General features: G+C 39.8%; 1 protein-coding gene across 4 annotated transcripts in view; it reads left to right on the top strand.

Moving 5' to 3' along the window:
• Positions 1-19,182, top strand: part of LOC306965211 (voltage-gated delayed rectifier potassium channel KCNH1-like) — a 45,825-nt gene that overhangs the window by 6,962 nt on the left and 19,681 nt on the right. For 2 of the 4 annotated variants that reach the window (XM_079559468.1, XM_079559467.1), the window contains 5 exons: positions 6,287-6,393; positions 6,705-6,833; positions 10,205-10,323; positions 12,337-12,393; positions 12,582-12,974. In XM_079559468.1, coding sequence (XP_079415594.1) covers positions 6,287-6,393; positions 6,705-6,833; positions 10,205-10,323; positions 12,337-12,393; positions 12,582-12,974 — 805 coding nt within the window. The remainder of the gene's footprint in view (positions 1-6,286; positions 6,394-6,704; positions 6,834-10,204; positions 10,324-12,336; positions 12,394-12,581; positions 12,975-19,182) is intronic. The other 2 variants (XM_079559469.1, XM_079559470.1) reach the window with 1 other exon arrangement.

The raw sequence follows: 19,182 nt of genomic DNA, 5'->3' as shown, positions 1-19,182 counted from the left end.
AGTCTCTATAACACTTTTCATTACAGTTAATATAGCAAACTGTTGCTTCTGGAAGTGCTTAAAAAAATCAAACCTTTGTAAAGTGTAGCTCCCATTATGTTCCTAATTGTTTTAATGGAATAATTGGCTTTAAAGATAACACAGAAAAGTTAGTATGAACTATGTTATAGCTTTTAGATGAGTCATACTTTTTGTAGTAGTAGAAAGAAGCTAACTCAACACAGACAGTGAATGCAGTGCTTGACCACTAAAAAGCATGTGATTCTTCTATTATGTGTTGTCTCTCAAATGTTGATGCACCTGGATATGAAATGTGCACTTTGAACTGAATCTAGATTTTTTTCTGTTGCCATCAGTAACTCCTATTACTGCAGTGGGTAATCAAAGAATGGATTTGGATGAGAACCTAACCTTTTTTAATCTCAAATTCTGCTGACTTTAGTCGACATCTCCATGGCGACGAGCTGGAGACGTACCCACTCCCGGTAAAGTTACAGTCATGCCTTAGGAGAGCTGAGCCGCTCTATATACAGTGGGGAAAAAAAGTATTTGGTCAGTTTCACATAGACATTCTATTGGATTTTGGCCAAATACTTTTTTTCCCCACTGTATCTGTCATAATATAAATGCTTGTATTTTAATTTTATTTATTGGGTAAATTCTACGCGGTGTGGCTTTAATTATTATTTGTAAAGGTTTTAAAGCAGTACTAAGTAACTCATGCCCCTAGAGGCCATGAGCGCCACTGCAGGTGTCGTAGCATGTTGCGTTTTTTAACTCATTAATTGTCCGTGAGAGTAAATACTACGCAGACAGAAAGGACAAAGGGAGAGAGGGATATTGTACATCTAATTACACAATGGATGTAATTTTTTTCACTCAAACTTCGCTGTAAATGCTGTGGCACTAACCCGCAGTTAGCTTTTCCCATATGCCTGTTAGCTTCTTCTTCGTGATTCCATTAGTGTGTATTGGTGACTCCGACCCGTAGGTAGGGAAGCTGCAATTGTGGTTTTCTGGCCAGAAACACCTGGACCTGGCCCGTAGACTCCGCAGTCTCTTCCCTGAAGGCAGTACACTGAAGAAACTGAATCACACTAAACAAACATGTATGCTGCTCGTTATACTTTGATAGTGTATGAAGAATTGTGTGCATCAAACGATAAAGGCTGCTGTATTATTTCTGTTGTATTCTATTTCACGGAACATGAAAAACTATGGTAACAAGACACTGCAGTTTGTCCTTTATACCCTTAAAATACACATTTAACACTTTCCAGAGCGATTTGACGCTATATTTAGTGTTGGTTGTTCGACTTGAAAGGCAGAAAAGAAGCTACGCATGGAAGCGGTGTTACAGCCAGCTCCGAGAACCGTGGGAGACTCGGGTTTGTCACAGCCAGCTCTGCAGCCATTAGTGATTTAGACCCTGGAGTCCCTTAACAGAAGCTGCAGGAAGGCTTGCCAATACAAATATCGCTTTGGGAGAATTGTTTTTAGGGTTATTTTTAGTCTGGTGGTGATGTAAGCACAAGGAAACAGGATAATGAACCATCTCGCTCCAAGATATGATAGTAATGAAATGTAGCTGCCTTTCTCTTCTTTTAGTGATTCACTTTGATTTTATTATTGCAATTGAACTTTCGCCTTTTATCTTCCTGAACCATGTGCAGCTATTTGAATAAGATCATTTCAGCAACTGTGAGATAAGCCACAAATGTGGAGGTCCAGGTCAATTATTTATAATCAAGAGAATCAAAAAATCAATTATTTTCAGTAGTTTGGGGTTAAACGGGGTCGGCCTTTGCACTCTGTCTTAAGACTGAGTAAATTAAAATAATTCAAAGGAAGCAGAAAGTAAGAAGCATGATATAGAGGATCAAATATTAAATGATTTATTAATTTATGATAGAATATGGTAGTAAATCGTGATGGAGTAACACCGATAAGTACACAACCAGGCTCTTTACCAGGTCGTATTACAAAGACAAAGCCATTATTTAATCTTAAATGGCACGAGAACCATGTACATTTTGTACATCCAGGTATAAACGATCAGTCCAATGATTCGAGATAGCTGGACGACATGCATTGATGTAGACGGCCGACGCTTCAAGATGAAACAGATCTCTTCTCCAGGGGCTAAAAATGACCAATTATCAACTTTTAAAGTGGGGCTGTGTATCGTTGAACAATACCAGTTTTGTATCAAAAAAAAGGTTTTAGGCTCTACTGGTATCGAAAAATGTAAAGTATCGAAAGCAGGTACCGAAAAGAAATATAAATCTTTATATTAAAGTTTTGATGCTGTTGGTCATCAAAATGTAAAAAAAATAAGTGAAAAACTAGTTGAAAAAAAAATGTAAGAAAGGGGAGAAAAAAATTGGGCGAAAAAGAAAATTGGGGGAAAATGGGAATATTTGGGACAACATTGGGAATAAAATTGGGGGGGAAACATGTAGGAAAAAAAAAAGATTTAGGGGGAAAAAAGTTGAAAAAATATGGAAAATTTTAACCTGGCTAACGCCAGACTGCTGTGTGCGCTCAAATCATTTCAAACTGCACATCAGCCTGGGGACTATGGCCGAAATTTTACTGAAATAAAGGAATTCTCTCAGAAGGTATAGCTTGCTCTAGAAAGAAACATATAATGGACTGAACTTGCTTGTAACATACAGCTATTTCAAAGATCATCATGACCGCCACAGAATAAGCTTTGTACTGAAGGTATTTGAAGTTCTCGCATACGCTCGCCGTCCAACATCACAGCCACTTCTCTCTTCACGTCACAACCTGATCAAAGTCTGTGTTCGGTGCGTGATTGCTATGATGGATTTTTTCTCTTTTTTTTTTCTCAGTGGCTGATCTGGTAAACATGCAGTGTGGGGGACCTGTGGGAATTGGTCGCGCATGATGCGATAGAGTCATTTGGTGTTTAGCACGTTTTTCTCTTTGAAGGAAGCGGCTCGCAGAGGGGACATTCATCAGTGATATTACATCAAGCACTGGTCTGAAAAGTCTCGGCTTGAGCGTCAGAACGGCGTCTCATTAAATTTAGCCTGCCTTTTGTATTTCATAACAAACTCAGGGTTATATTTAGATCAGCGGAGGAACAGAGAGCTGTGCAGGGTGCCGGTAATAGTCAAAGTGAGATGAATGCCTTGTGCAGGGTGGTTAAATGCCTTCGTGGCACTCTGACCCGTCTTCAGGTTTAATTTGTTTTTGAAAAGAACTTTGCATTTAGGCAATTAGTGTGCCGGAAACATTTATCTTTATTTGGTGGTATTTTTACACCAGTGGAATGTGTGGAAAGATCTTTTGTGCTGCGCTTTTTCTCATTAATGTGAGATGATGAATCCTGAGTATGATTCCACACAGGCTCAATGAGAAAATAATATTTGTAGTCTCATTTGTGTATTTCCTTTTGTAGATGGAGAAAGGGAAGGAGGAATACGAAAAAGCAATTTCAGTACTTTGTCTAGTCTTGTTAGTGATAGTGGTAGTGTTGTTCTTTGCGGCTCTAAGTTTAGTTAAAGTATGGATTGTTAGAACACAACCGAAGGAGAATTAGTGGTAAAAGCAGTAGCAGTATTTCTATTATTATGTGTAATGTTGAAGGCTTAATTGTATTGTCAGAATTGTTGAAGAGAGAGCCCCACATATTAGCCCATCATCTTATAACTGAAAACGTGGCAGTTCGAATCATGGTTCTCGCTTCAGACTGTTGTTGTGTCCTAGCTTTGGAAAAGAAACTTCACACAACCTTACCTGTGTGAACAGTGTGTTAGTGAGGGTTTGGAGGGTCTGTTGGCAAAGATGTGGCAGCCACACTTCTGTCAGTTTACCCCGAGGGCAACTGTGGCAACATATGGAGCGAATAAAAAATTCCCTTCGAGTGTGTGTGACTTGTGTCATGTGAAAAGTGCTCTACAAATTCCTTCCCTTACCCCTTATCAGCAAATGTAGAGTGTATGAGTTATCGCTACATACAGTGCCTCTCGTTAGTATTCATACACCTTGAACTTTTGCACATTTTGTCATGTTTACAACTCTAAACATAAAGATTTTATTTTGATTTTTTTACTGAGCGTTCACACACAAGTAACAGACAACTGTGAAGTGAAAGCAAAATGATACATGATTCTGTTAATTTTCAAAAAATAGAAAAGTGAAAAGTTGGGCGTGCATAAGTATTCATACAGCATTTTCTGAGTGCATTAAATTGCCTTTAAACATTTCTAATGACTCCAGAATGTTCACACCTTGGCCTAACGGTTAAATAGAGCCACCTGTGTGTAATCTACTCTCAGTATAATTACAGCTGTTCTTTCAGGCCCTCAGAGCTGTGGTCGGAGTGTGTTGGTCACTGAACAGCATAATGAAGGTCAAGGAGCACCAGAGAGGTCAGGGATAAAGTTGTGGAGAAGTTTAAAGCAGCCTTAAGTTATACAAAGATTTCCCAAGATTTGAACATCTCCCGGAGCACTGTTCAATCCATTGTTCGGAAATGGAAAGAGTATAGCACCACTGCCAACTTACCAAGGCGTGGTCCTCCACCTAAAATATCAGAGCGAACAAGGAGGGCACTGGTCAGAAAGGCAACCAAGTGCCCCATGATAACTCTGGAGGAACTGCGAAGTGCTGCTGCTGAGCTGGGGGAAACTGTACATGGGACAACTATAAGTCGTATTCTTCACAAATCTGGCCTTCATGGACGAGTGGCAAGAAGAAAGCCATTATTGAAAGGAGGCCATAAAAAATCCCGTTTGAAGTTTGCTAGAATATGGAGGACACAGCTGCCATGTGGAAGAAGGTGCTTCGGTCAGATGAGACAAAAATTGAACTTTTTGGCCCATATGCAAAATGTTATGTATGGCGCAAACCTAACACTGCTCATCGTCCTGAGTGCACCATCCCCAGTGGGGGGAGCATCATGCTGTGGGGCTGCTTTTCCTCAGCGGGGACTGGGAAGCTTGTGAGAATAGTTGGGAACATGGATGGAGCCAAATATAGAGACATTTTGGAGGAAAACCTGCTGGAGTCAGCAAGAGAACTGAGGCTGGGGCGGAGATTCACCTTCCAGCAGGACAATGACCCTAAACACAAAGCTAAATCTACAATGGAATGGTTTAAAGACAAACATATTAATGTGTTAGAATGGCCCAGTCAAAGTCCTGACCTAAATCCTATTGAAAATCTGTGGAAAGAATTGAAAAGTGCTGTTCACAAACACTCTCCTTCAAATCTGTCAGAGCTGGAGTTGTTTTGTAAAGAGGAATGGGCTAAAATTTCAGTTTCTAGATGTGCAAATCTTGTACAGTCATACCCCAAGAGACTTGCTGCTGTTATTGCAGCAAAAGGGGGTTCCACAAAGTATTAATTCATGCTGTATGAATACTTATGCAAGTCCCACTTTTCATTTTTCTATTTTAAAAAAAATAACGGAATCATGTATCATTTTGCTTTCACTTCACAGTTGTCTGTTACTTGTGTGTGAACGTTCAGTAAAAAAATCAAAATAAAATCTTTATGTTTAGGGTTGTAAACATGACAAAATGTGCAAAAGTTCAATGTGTATGAATACTAACGAGAGGCACTGTATATGAACACTCTCGGTGAGAAAATCCTTCCTTTGGAACCTTTTACTCTATAAGAAATTGTCATTGTATTCTTAAAGCAGAACGAAGTAACTCATGCCCCTAGAGGCCATAAGCGTCACTGCAGCTGTCGCAGCATGTTGCGTTTTTTAATTTTAATTGTCCATGAGAATAAACACTATGCTGGCAGAAGAGACAAAGGGAGAGAGGGAAATTGTACATCCAATTGTAAAAAAAGTATTATTATTTTTTTACTCAAACTTGGCTGTAAATACTGTTTAAGTGGTGCTAGCCCGCAGTTAGCTTTGCTCGTTAGCCAGTTAGCCTCTTCTTCGTGATTCTATTAGTGTGTATTGGTGCCTCTGACCCAGAGACAGAAAAGCTGCAGTTGTGGTTTTCTGGCCAGAGACACCAGGGGGAGATGAATGACCCCCCAATCATCCCATTAACACTTGTATTACCCCCAGAGGGACTACGAAAACGATTTATTAAGGTTAACAAGTTCCTAAGTACTGCTTTAAAAATGAGAGATACATCAAAGTACCACCCTGCGACACCACTCAACAGTTCAACATGACACAAATTGAAACTTAACACATAAATGTTTGTCTAACACCCTATGTCCTGCAATGAGCTGGTCCCATATCTCACTGTGTTGATTAACTTCAAAATCTTCTTTTGTGTTGCAGCTTTATGTACGGGGAGCTCACCGACAAAGACACCACAGAAAAAGTGCGGCTGACGTTTGAAAATTATGAGATGAACTCATTTGAAATACTCATGTACAAGAAGAACCGTAAGTAGCAACATGGGATGAAAACAATGTGAGGGGGGAAATCCAAAGTGTCTGGTCTCTTGTCATGCAAATATATTCAGAAGCTCGGTTGTAGCACAAGTTCAAAGCCAGCCCTGCACATTTCTACCTCTCTGGAAATGTACTAATTGGTTGAGAGCTGGACCAAAGATGTCTTCCACTGATAGAAATTTGTTGTTGTTGCATTCAGGTGCATCAGAAAAAGGGAGGTTTTAGAAGCTCTGGGGCACTATTGTTTACATGGTTTTAGCTCAGGTTGATGAATCTCTCTCTCTTCTTTACTCTTCATCCAGGGACGCCTGTGTGGTTTTTTGTGAAGATCGCACCCATACGAAACGAACAAGAGAAAGTGGTGCTGTTCCTTTGCACGTTCAGCGATATTACAGCCTTCAAACAGCCCATTGAGGATGATTCTTCCAAAGGTTAGCCCTAAATATTTAACACTGCATTTGCTTTAATATTTACACTACTGTAGCTCCAGCTTCTTTTGATTTTGCAGCTGGTAAAATGATCCGTGAGTTAAAGTTTGGTTTGTAACAAATGTGATCCAAAAGATTTGCGCATCTGCTTAAGCAGACTCAGTCGGGCATGCAGGGTTGTTCATTGGTGTGTGTAACGGGTGAAGACGGGCAAAATAGAGCATGAATTAGTTTACAAAGGCGATTGCCAGCAAACCATGTTGACGACGGAGCCAGCAAGGGGCTTATTATAACATGAGATTATGGCTCTCCTCAATGCATCAACAGGTAGCAAACTCTTGTAATGCACTATTAGCAACAATAGCTTTGACAGTTTGGATCATAATTGAGATAAATATATTTTCCTATTCAGAGGTGGAGCAGAGATACATGGTACCACAGCAAGAGTATGTGCAAACTCTATAACACACAATTATTACACAGCATGCACGGGGGGCAGGCCAAAGCAGTGTGGAGGGTGTGAAACATACGATTTACAAAAAAATTACAATAGAATTGCAGTTAAGTTTTTCTGTCGGGGAGAACAGTGGTTTTGGTCACTGTGTTAAGCTAATGCATGATCAAAATATGATGGCAGGTTAGTTTTCTTTCTCTTGTGACTTATCTGATGTGCTGTTCAAGCTTCATTGCTTTGTGGGACAGATTTTAAAGCGCCCTCTTCTGTGGTAGCATAGACAGACTTGAATGGCAGGACTAGCGCAATGTCTCGGGTTCATGTCTCCTGGTCCCGTACCGATGGTAAAAAAACGTCTCGTGTATAAGACATCCAGGCTGCTGCCTATTCTTCATCTATCACCACCACACCATTGTTATTTCTCTTACAGTCCCAAATGATTATCCAAGTAAAAAATATATGCCATAGGTACTTGCTGAAAATACTGCTTGAGTATAGTATGTACTCAGTAAGTGTTGAGCGTAAAAGACTGATTTATTTTTACTGTGTGTAATTTGACAGATAAAACAATGGGAAAAATCAACAATATAATAACTAGGTAAGGGGAATATTTTAAGGGAAAGTCCATGCAACTAAACACATTCACTCAATAATACTGAAGCACAAGTAAGAATGATGGTGGTACGTCACAGTTTTCTCAAAGTTACTGAAGTAAATGTACCTTATTATTCCCCACTCCCACCCCCATACGGTCCTGTATCATAGAAACATGGCTTGAAATGTGTGTGAAGTGCTAATTCAGCTGACAGGGGATCTACACCTTACTGTGAACCCAACCTCCGAGTGTACTTTAGAAGCCGTCTGAGCAACATGGAAATAGGTTATGCGGGATAATTAATGACAGCACACATCATGCAGTATGACTCCGAGCCATGAGACTCTCTTATTATTGAGTGTGTTTCAGAGATTCATAAGTGTAATTTGCAAAAAGAAAAAAACAAACATCTCAGACACATCTCACCAAGGCAAAGTAGACAAATATCTCACAAGAGAGGATCTTTTTGTTTACCGTATTTTCCGGACTAGAAGTCGCTCCGGGGTATATATGCCTTTCAGTCATGCGACTTTGTTGTTATGGTGGCCATTTTGAATACCAAAGTAGAATTATGCAGTACCACAACATGTAACAATACCTCTACTCATTTTTATGTACTCGTAATCATTGCTCAAGAAGATAACAGTAAAAACACGGCCCCAGAGACACACATTTATGTGAAGAAACCAGTGAGTCAGTGTTTAAGCTGCTCAAGACGTTAGCATGCTACAGGTTAGCATTTAGCTTCAACACGATAAGCCTCTCCAAGAGAAAGCCCTGAACCAAACATCTAGCCTTGGATACAACATGTGACAGAGGTCAGAGCTGAACTGTTACTGTAGTTTTTCCTCAGTGTTAATAGATGTGAAGCAACTGTCAATGGTTGACAGTTGCTAACCGATAGCATGCTAATGTCTTGAGCAGCTTAAAGGGACTATAGGGAGTTTAAAAATGTTAAAATTAAGTATTTTCCTCCCCCTCCATGTTCCAGCCATGTCCTAATGTGTAGAATGAGCCCAGACCTGTTCACCACAACTGCCTCTAAAATCCTGCACTGTCACTCAAAAAGGTGTCACTTCGGCCCGAATTGCCGTCACGCACGAGCTTAATATAGAAGGTGCAGTTACACATATGGCCGGAGGTGGCAGTAGTGAGAATAGAATGGCCAACTTGCATCCAGCCCCTTTAAACACTGACTCAGACTGAGACTCTGTAAAAATCACAGAGAAAGGTTTTCTGTTTCCTCCGGCCGTGTTTTGACTGTTATCTTCTTGAGCAATGACTATGAGTACATAAAAATGCCACTGTCAATCAGTTGTCTATCATTTTCATCCTCAGCAGAAATATTGTTACATGTTGTAGTACTGCATAATTCTACTTCGCTATTCAAAATGGCGGCAGGAACTATGCATGATGTCATTGGAAACGCATGTACAAGTCGCACCAGCCTTGGCAACTGCCAGGGCATGGAGGCGTAGCTTCACGGTTGACAAGCCTCTCCCGGCAGCACGTTCAAGCACCCATTTGCGAACTCGTTCCACTAGCTGTGGCCATCTAGGTTTTAGCCCGTGATTAGCTTTTTTTGTTTTCTTCATTGCTGTAAGAAGCTGCTTTTTGCCAGTCCCTCACTCCAATTTTTACCGGTTTGGAGTACCAGATACTGGTACACGTGCCTAGAGCGCCCTCTAGCAACTTTCAGTGTGAAAATAACAAATGTAAATTTATATATTTTGATATATAAGTCGCACCTGAGTATAAATCGCACCCCCCAGCCAAACTATGAAAAAAAGTGTAGTCTGGAAAATGTTTTGAGACTTTTTCCTGACTCTATAATTTAATATAACAAAATGAGACATTGGTAGATGCTGGTCAAGTGAGCTTTTATTACATTCCAGGCTGAATGTCAATACAAATAATAACACATTCCATCAACTCTATTGACGTTACTTAACATGGAACGAGAGAACTACTCATACACACCAATGATTAAATGCAGCAACTACTTACTTAACGTTCAGATCGAATTTTGTGTTGCCATTAGTAAATACAGAACACAGAGACGCTGTTAGACTTGAAAAGTAAATTATGCTCGGCGTTTGAAAATCTCATATTTAATAGAATACTAAAGCAGCCTCATTGATCATTTACTGGCTCCGCTCATTACTTCTGACACCGCACCACTTCAAATATGCATAACTGGTCGGCAAGTTTCTCTAATAGAAATTTCTCAAGTGCATCACAGAGTTTTGTTTCCCTCTAACTTTACTTCAGAAGGTGCTTATTTGTCCGTGTACGCTTTGTATGGTGTGTGTTTATGCGCCACAGGTTGGGGAAAGTTCGCTCGATTGACCAGAGCCCTCACCAGCAGCAGAGGCGTGCTCCAGCAGCTCCAGCCCACTGTTCACAAAGGGGAGAATGTCCACAAGCACTCGCGCTTAGCTGAGGTATGCATTAAAACGTGTGGCTGGAAGGGCTCATTCACTGTGGTTTCTCATTAAAGGTTTTGCAAAGTCGACTTTTTTGTTTTTCACTTTCAACAACATTTTATTTTATTTTTTTCATCAAAGATATACCCAGAGCTTTGTTTTGTTTCATTCATGTGTGTTTACCAAGAGCGCCCCACCTACTGATGTCACGCGGTGGTGCTCTTCTGTGATTGTAATGTGAAGACAGCTTTACTGGGCTTAAAACCCCGCCTGAACTGACTGCTATTTCTCCAGTTTGACTTTACCCAAATCCAAACGCAAAAATTAAAAAATAGCGACAAGAATGAGATGAAAACAAGGATGAAAATGCAACATAAGAGCGACAAAAACGTGACAGAAAAAGTGACGTAAAAGCCATATAAGAGCAAGAGGAAAGTGACAAACAAGTGATGAAAAAGTGATGAAAAGTCAACAAAAAAGATCCAAAACAGTAACAGAAATGTGACAAAAAGCAATGAAAATGTTGGGGGGAAAAATGTGATGAAAACACAACATAAAAGCAATGGAAAAAAAGTTAACAAAAGTGACCTTTTGGCAAGGCAATGCAACTTTATTTATACCACGCAATTCGTACACAAGGCAACTCAATGTGGCTTACAAAAGAAGATATGCAAAATTACAGTCAGGTTTAGTTAAGGCAAAGTACATATAAGAAACACATGGGAAATACACAGTACACAAGGTCACTTACAGATTTTTTTCTTGGGCACAGGAAGGACGACCAGCCATTGGCCAGGGGGGGTGGGGCTGAGGAAACGTGTTGAGACAGACGCTGAACGACGGGGGCGTGGTTAGGGAGGGGTATGTGTGTGCAGTTGTTTACAATCCTGAGAGTTGGTATTATGCATAATATGACCCAGAGAGTTCAGTCCGTATCTGGTTTAGCCCTGTGGCTTGCCCTTTGAATGGAAAGTGTTAACTGCGGAGGAGAGATAAGCTGTCCAGCTGCTTCAAACCTCCTCTCACAAGGAGGAGAATTATTCCAGTTATAGTACTTGGTCTCACCATTAGTTCAGTTCTCCAGAGCAGGTAGTTCCCTTCACAGTCCATCCCTTTTCCTCCCAAAATATGGTCCACCTATTGTCCGTCTCCACAGCCGCCAGGTCGAATATAACAGTCCATTGTTGTTGTGCTTTACTTTCCGGTGTACTTCCATCACTCGGTCACTCCCTGCTCCAAAGTGCTTGTTAATTTCAACAGGCAGCAGCGGGGTGCAAGCTGCTGTTTTTCCAAGTTAATCGGATAATCCAGGACAGCGCCTAATCTAATAAACAGGTACCCTGTTATCAAGAGGCAAAATAAGTAAATATCTTTGATGTCTCCGACCGACAGGACCGCTTGGCAAACGACAGCCTTCGCAAACCGAGCTGTGACAATCCAGTCAGCTCGGTTTGGGCAGACCACCTCCTCCGTGAAAAAAACGTATCAATTGCACTGAGATTCCAGTTAATCAATTCCATAGTTTAGCGGTTCGGGAGGACAGCAAGCAGGGGTCCAAGAGGAAAATAAAAGTCAGACAAGACACTCACAGAGGCAGGAAAAAGCACAAAAGCCAGGAGCAGTGAGAAGACGCGTCCGCACTCGACAGAGACAGGAAGAGTATAGGCTGTAACCGAGATTTGGGCAAAGCTGAACTGGAGAAAACGCACTTGATAAAGGCGAAGGTTAAGAGGTTAATTGCTCTGTTCATTACGGTGCTCAAAATGCCTTCACTACAAATTACTACTACACAGTTTTAATTAACACAATCGGAGGATAAGCATGCTGAGGAATTATGGCAGAAAAAATTTAGATTTTCCAATGCTAGTGTGAATGATTAGAGGAGCGAATTTTCAAAGTCCATAGACCATCACCTGTTCTGAATCATTCTGCATTCATACAACATTTATTGTGGCAAAGTCAATTTGTTAGATGGCAAAAAATGCTGGCATGTATCTTGTGTTTACTATGTTTAATTCCCCCTGCTGACAGCGCAGGGTGCTCCAAGCAACATACGAGATCCCTAAAAGAGCAGTCTACACATCAAGTGTATGTACCATGCACACACATTGATTTAAATGATAAAACATGGAATATCAATGCAGAGATGCCCAAAAGCAGGTTTATTAGGCACAATTATGCAAATGCGATGCTCTTCTGTGATTATGATGATATGTCCACTTTAATGCAAAATGGACCCCTAAACATGAATAAAAGAGTCTGTCTTTGTTCGCCAGGTCCTCCAGCTGGGCTCAGACATACTACCTCAGTACAAGCAAGAGACCCCCAAGACCCCGCCCCACATTATCTTGCACTACTGTCTGTTCAAAACTACGTGGGATTGGGTCATTCTCATTTTGACTTTCTACACGGCCATCATGGTGCCCTACAACGTGTCATTCAAGACCAAGCAAAACAATGTCACGTGGCTGGTGGTGGACAGTATTGTGGACGTGATTTTCCTTGTGGATATTGTGCTAAATTTCCACACCACGTTTGTTGGACCAGCTGGGGAGGTGATTTCTGACCCCAAGCTAATTCGCATGAACTATCTGAAGACGTGGTTTGTTATAGACCTGCTGTCCTGCCTTCCCTACGACGTCATCAACGCATTTGAAAACGTGGACGAGGTGAGTATTAATTATACTAATAATAATAGAAATGCATGAGTCTTATATAGCACTTTAACCCGATGCTTAAAGTCGCTTTACAATTTCGTGTATTATTCATACACTCCATACTCGGTGGTGAGCTACATTTTTAGCCAGCGCTGCCCAGGGGTAGACTGACAAAAGCGAGGCTACCAATCTGCATCATCGCCAACCACTCACTCGCACACAACTAACCCAGGCACCTGTATTCCCTCGAAGCCTCCCATTCAGGCACTAAATACGTCCAATCACTTAGCTTCATAGCAAAGGCGGTGAGGACAAAAGATTCAGCAAATGTCTTACACATTGTTACACATTAATTATAGTGTTTATTGTTGTGTTTAAAAAGTAAAAAATGTGCGAAAACATCCAAATCCAAAGAACAAGAAAAATATTATTTTCCTTTGAAACAGACGTTATACATGGGCCATATGGCCTCAGCATCAGTGTAAATTTTGACAACATATTTTTTTTAGTTTTAGTCTTTTGACAAAAATGTAATTTAGTTTTAGTCTAGATTTAGTTCAGCTTTTCATTTACAATATTTATTATAATCATATTTATTCAAGGTCTTCATCTTCATGGAGCTTCTCCCATATGATTTGAGGCTCTTTCAAACTGTCATCGGAAGTTTGGATGATTATAGTCTCTTTCTTTTTTTTTTTCTTTTTTCTTATTTTAGTCACAGTTTTAGTCTCATGAAAAACTTTTAATTTAGTTTTAGTCCAATTTTAGTCGGAAAAATATCACTTTGACTAAAATTATAACTAAATATATTAGTCAACGAAATTAACACTGCTTAGCATCAATTGGAAAAGTGATAAAGCAGGTATCGCACACCTCTTATCTGTATTGTGCACACTGCACACCAATAGCTCACCTACCTCAACTTTATACACTTGAGAGAAGGGCTCCCCTATGTTGCAAATTCGGCAATGAGTGAGGATATAGAATTTCACACAATGAGCGTAAAATTCTGTACCCTTTCTTCTTTACCTTCTCAAATGTAAGAGAATATAGGGATATCATTTCCTCATCAAAAGCAAATGTCTTCATCAAAATGACAAAGAAAACGTTCTATAGGAGTCAGCGCTAACTTTAGTTTCAACCTAAAAGCAGAAGGTCATCTTGTGTTGCTGCATTCAGGCTTTTGTAATGTTTTATATCCGATCTCCGTCCGACCAATCAATCAGTGTTGTTTGGAGTTGTGTAGAAAACAAGTCGCCTGGAATGATTTGCTTGTTTGTGAATGTATGAATATCAGGGACATAATGAGGAGTGTGTGCTGGGGAGCGATCACAGGATCTTGAGATAATTGGCACTTTTTAATTGGGAGAGAAGAGTTACGTTATCAAAATGACACATTGTGCTGCATCACCGTCACCTCGAAGTCATTAACACCTTGAGAGATTTGAGAGGGGTAAAAAAATAGGTAATACCATTTGAGAATTGCATCACAATGACATGACAAAATATATATATAAATACAATTAGATAATCAATGTAAACTATTTGATAATTATACAGAAGAGATTATTAGTCTTTGTCTAAATTAATGCGGTTATTGATTCAAAATGTAGCTGTGAAATAGCTCATTCTGTTGATAGACGCTCTCCTGAAAAGCAAAAAATAGGATGGATATCCTCGCCCGCTATCATATAATTGTATCTCTTCCTTTGTGCACCCGCAGATACAATTTAATCAGAATGTTTTTTTGGGTCTCCTTCCTTCTACCCAATAGGCCTGTCTCTCATACTGTATACAGTAGCTTGATTAAATGGAGCCCATGGGCCCAGCACTTGCCACTTTTCATTATATCGATCCATCATTGTGCTGCCATGTCTGTGCTCACACATGTCACCGCTCATGTGTGTCCAAAGTGCTGTGTGCGCATTTATTGAGCAGCAGAGCGGTGCTTTGGGCTCTCCAGAGGCGTCTTCAGCTCTAACACCAAAACACTGCAGTGAAAACAGGGGCTGATTGGGGAGAAGATTCTCACTTTTGGATTTGCAGCTCCAGCATTTTTGACCTCTTCTAGTCTTTCAACTGTTCAGCAATAGAAACGCTGACTATAGTCCAAGTGGCCTGTACAAAATGCAGCCATCAGGGTCAGCAGATTCAACCATAGATTACAATAGATTTTTGGGAGCACTTTGGAACAGTGCCCCTCAATAAACCATGATAAAGTGTCAAAAATACAATGCTGTGCAATAGTCTCCGGGAAACGCAATAAACAATGAAATGTGTCTCAATGTATAAAGACACTAAGGCCACTGTTTTTTCCATACTGAGTTATGTTCTTACCTGAGCTTAGACGAGTTGACGCGTAACCTGTCTGGTCTTTGTGCGTGCGCGCAGTCATGCAAAAAGACCAAAGATGTTGTTAGCTTTTAACCTCTCCTCCGCTCCTCTAAGCTTAGCTATATCTCAGTATAGAAAAACTGTGGCCTATTCCTTCAATATATACATAAAGCACAAAAATAACTTCTGCCAAGGCATTTGTCTTATCCTGCAATTGTCCAAGAACATTCTGAACTAAACATGCTCTTCTTTGGGTGATGCCAGATCTCTGCTAGATTTTTTTGTTTTTTGCAGGCTTGGGCGTGACACAAAGATTATATCCCTAGTGGCTGATCACATACAGAAAGCCTTTCATATTATCATTATAATATTGTTTACCTGGGTAGGAAACTCAGTAAATGAATAGTAATTCTTAAACTGATTTACAATGGCTTAGTAATTATGAAGCCTTAGTAAATCAGGTTAAGGATTTTGTTTTTTAAATAGGACAGATTCATCAAACCTCTGTCACATCTAATAACCTACAACACATCTGACGTAAGATTTATGGTGAATATATAAAAATATTGCGCTGCTGGAGGATGACTATTCCCCACCAAACACACATCATGAGTTGTGAACGTCCACATAAAGGATTAGGCTTCATACTGCTGCTGCTATTTGCTGCAGATTGCTTTGAAGCAATGTATGACTGGAGTGAATGAGAGCAAGTAAACAATAGCGTGTTACTGCTTAAACATCGCTTTGCTGCCTGTGCCGCTGCACAGCAGACATTACAGGTTTCCAAAATGAGCAGGCAACTCTTTATTAACAACAATCTCCTGACAAATTTATTCTCTGCAAACTTTGAGCCCACTAGCCCGAAACAGGCTAAAACTCAATGTGTCATGCTGCTTTGTGCAGCTGACTGACAAGCCATGAACAGCCAACAACAACGACAAAAGCAGCAGAAATATTGCTCTAACACTTGCCTTAAGAATTGATGGCCAGCAGAACAATATCACCTGCCTGTATGTATGTGCAGCTTTATACTTAGCATCTTTATAGTGTGCTGAATACTTAAGGAACATGAACTTTTCTTCCCCCCTGGCACTAGAATTTAGAAGCCAATTAATGCTTTTTTCCTAGCCACATTATGATTTGGTTGTGACGTTTTTGCTTATAGTTTTTAACAATAAAAGCCTATTGTGATAAACAAAATGTTTTTTGGCTTATAGAAATGTATTAAATACAGTTAGAATAATTTGTGTAGCCCGGACTATATATTTTGTTCATTCTTTATCCTGTTTTAATTTTTATATTGTGCGTAGAGTGTAAACCCTCAAGCAGAGCACCAGAAGTTTACGCCTACCTCGACTATATGAGAGTAAAGGAGTTACCAGCCAAAACAGAAATCGGTGGCACTTAGTTTTACAGCCCATAATGACATGGTAATAGGATCTGAATAGCATGTATCTAAAAGTGTAATAACATGGAAATAAATGGTAATGACACACAGCTAGTGTATTTGATAGTAAGACTGTAAAAAATCAACAGATAATGTTAGTATTTCTTATCCATTGTTATCCATAGTGACCACGCTGTTACCATGTTATTACTGCTGGAAAGTGCAGTCCAGAAATCTGCCATGACCATAGTGTTTATGTAAAGCCCTATTACAAGCCACTTCCCAAGAGCTGCAGTCACAATGCTTTTGTCTGCCCATGATATTCTAGCCATACATTCAATAGTTTTTATGTTGGCAATTTGGAATATTCTGTCCGTTTATTCATTACTTATTATTTGTTTCTGGCCAAGTCTATCTTCCATGTTTTTCATTTTTGTTTTCTTCTTTTCCATTCCTTGATTTTGTTTTGCATGGTCCCTCCCACTTCTGCCTGTGTTCTTGCATGGGATGATGATGATGACGGTGATGAAGAATTGGAACCACCGGGCAGTCACTCAAGTAGGATTTAGTCTGACGAGAATGTGTTGGTTTCTTACTGTTTGTGCCATATGCGAGTCTCGGCATCTTTGCGCTGTTTTTTTAACCAAAGCACTTGTAAAAACCTGATCCACAAAAGCCGACCCATTATTGTGTGAAAGTGCGTTGCTGCAGCCATAAGCGCAATGTAGAGCCCCTTATCTCCAGACACAGCGCTTCACTGCCAAGACTCCAGCTTTCTGACAAAGCAATACAGCAACCATACGGGCATCAAACATCACAGTGTCGAGTCGTAAGCATGTAACAACAATAACGGAACGCTGTATATTAAATGCTGTTGAAGGCAGAAAAAGGCAAGCGTGTTGTAGCCTATATACTGTATAGCCACAGTACAGAATAAAAACAAGGAGCGTTTTCAAGTAGTTAAATTCTACCTGATGTTAAACAAATTCAGTTTGTTTGCCTGTCACACTTTATGACACAGATTCATTTGTGGGGAAAAATGCTAATTTTTTACAAACAAACAAAAACACATGAAGTACAGTTTGTCTCCATAAACCTCAGACAGAAAGGTCTACTTCAGTTTCCAAATTTGTCTTTCATATAAATTAGGACAGAAGATGAGATTGACCTTCATGCAATACATTTCTAGCAAGTCTTTATTTTTTGACCATATTGTGGTTTACAAAGTAAATATCCAAATTATTCAGATTCAGAAGACTTCATTTCTCTCCGGATGGCAATTCGTTTGCAGCTTCCCAGCCAAACATTCGTCGATCTCATAAATACAGTAGAATAACACATACAAATAAATAAAATAAGTCAGCAAGATAACAAAAACCTGGAGCCATAATTGATCTAAGATGACACATTAATGATTAAAATTAGATTCATCCTTGTTTAGCAGCTTCATAGCTGAAGGTATGAAAGACAACAGATAACATTCTTTGTTGCTAGTGGCACATTATAGCGCCACCCAGAGGGCATCAACAGAAACTCAGAGGACAGAATGTTTGTTTGGCCTTATCAGTAGCTCGCTTCTTCCAGAGTGAACTTAGGTCCTTCAGCTGGACTCCTCCTTTAGAGCAGCTTTTTACAATGTTGTGCAGATCATTCTTGTATAATTAAGATTACTATATGTAGTATATTGTATAATATATTGTCTTAATTTACAGACAATTAACCCCTTAACTGGAAAAAGTGTCTATTATTATATTATCTTGGCAGAGGTCACCCAAGTGTCAGTTTTTCTTTCACTCTGTAAAAGCTCTGTATGACAGAATGACAGAAGTCTAGTTGCACACATTGACCCCACCAACCACTCACTCACCCATCACTTACCCAGGATACTTAGTTAGGAGTTCAACACATTGACCCCACCAACCACTCACTCACCCATCACTTACCCAGGATACTTAGTTAGGAGTTCAACAGTCAAGTTCTCCCTAGTGCCGGAAGTAAAAATCACATACAAAATCTCTATTGAGTCTAAGGCACGATTCAACAACTGCAGAGACATTTTACAAGAAAAAAAATTACCAAATTACATAGCTGACACATAGCTGATTAGCTGCTGTCATTCTTTTAAACCCTTAATTTTCTTTTTCTTTCTTTTTTTTTGAAAGTCTATGGAGATTTTGACTGGGATTTTTACAGAGAATGGGATCCTGGACTGTTGAGCTCTACCCCTCACATATCAGGTGTTCACAGGGGGGTATGGCCACATTGGTACTGTGGTAATTAATTTATTTTGCATTTCTACAAATTTTGCACAATTTAGTACTTTAGAACAACGGCAACAATATCTACAATCTTGAAATATTGAGCGTATTATATAAAAGCGTTATCAGAAAGCTGTCAACATGCGCACTGTGTGAATTGAATCACTATTACAATATTGTTATTATTATTTGGAGATAAAGGGCTTCAACAGACGTTTCCTTTTCTTTGCTTTTATCCAAC

The sequence above is a fragment of the Gobius niger genome (assembly GCF_951799975.1).
Source record: "Gobius niger genome assembly, chromosome: 7".
Taxonomy (NCBI): domain Eukaryota; kingdom Metazoa; phylum Chordata; class Actinopteri; order Gobiiformes; family Gobiidae; genus Gobius; species Gobius niger.
This window is presented reverse-complemented; position numbering and strand designations above follow the sequence as displayed.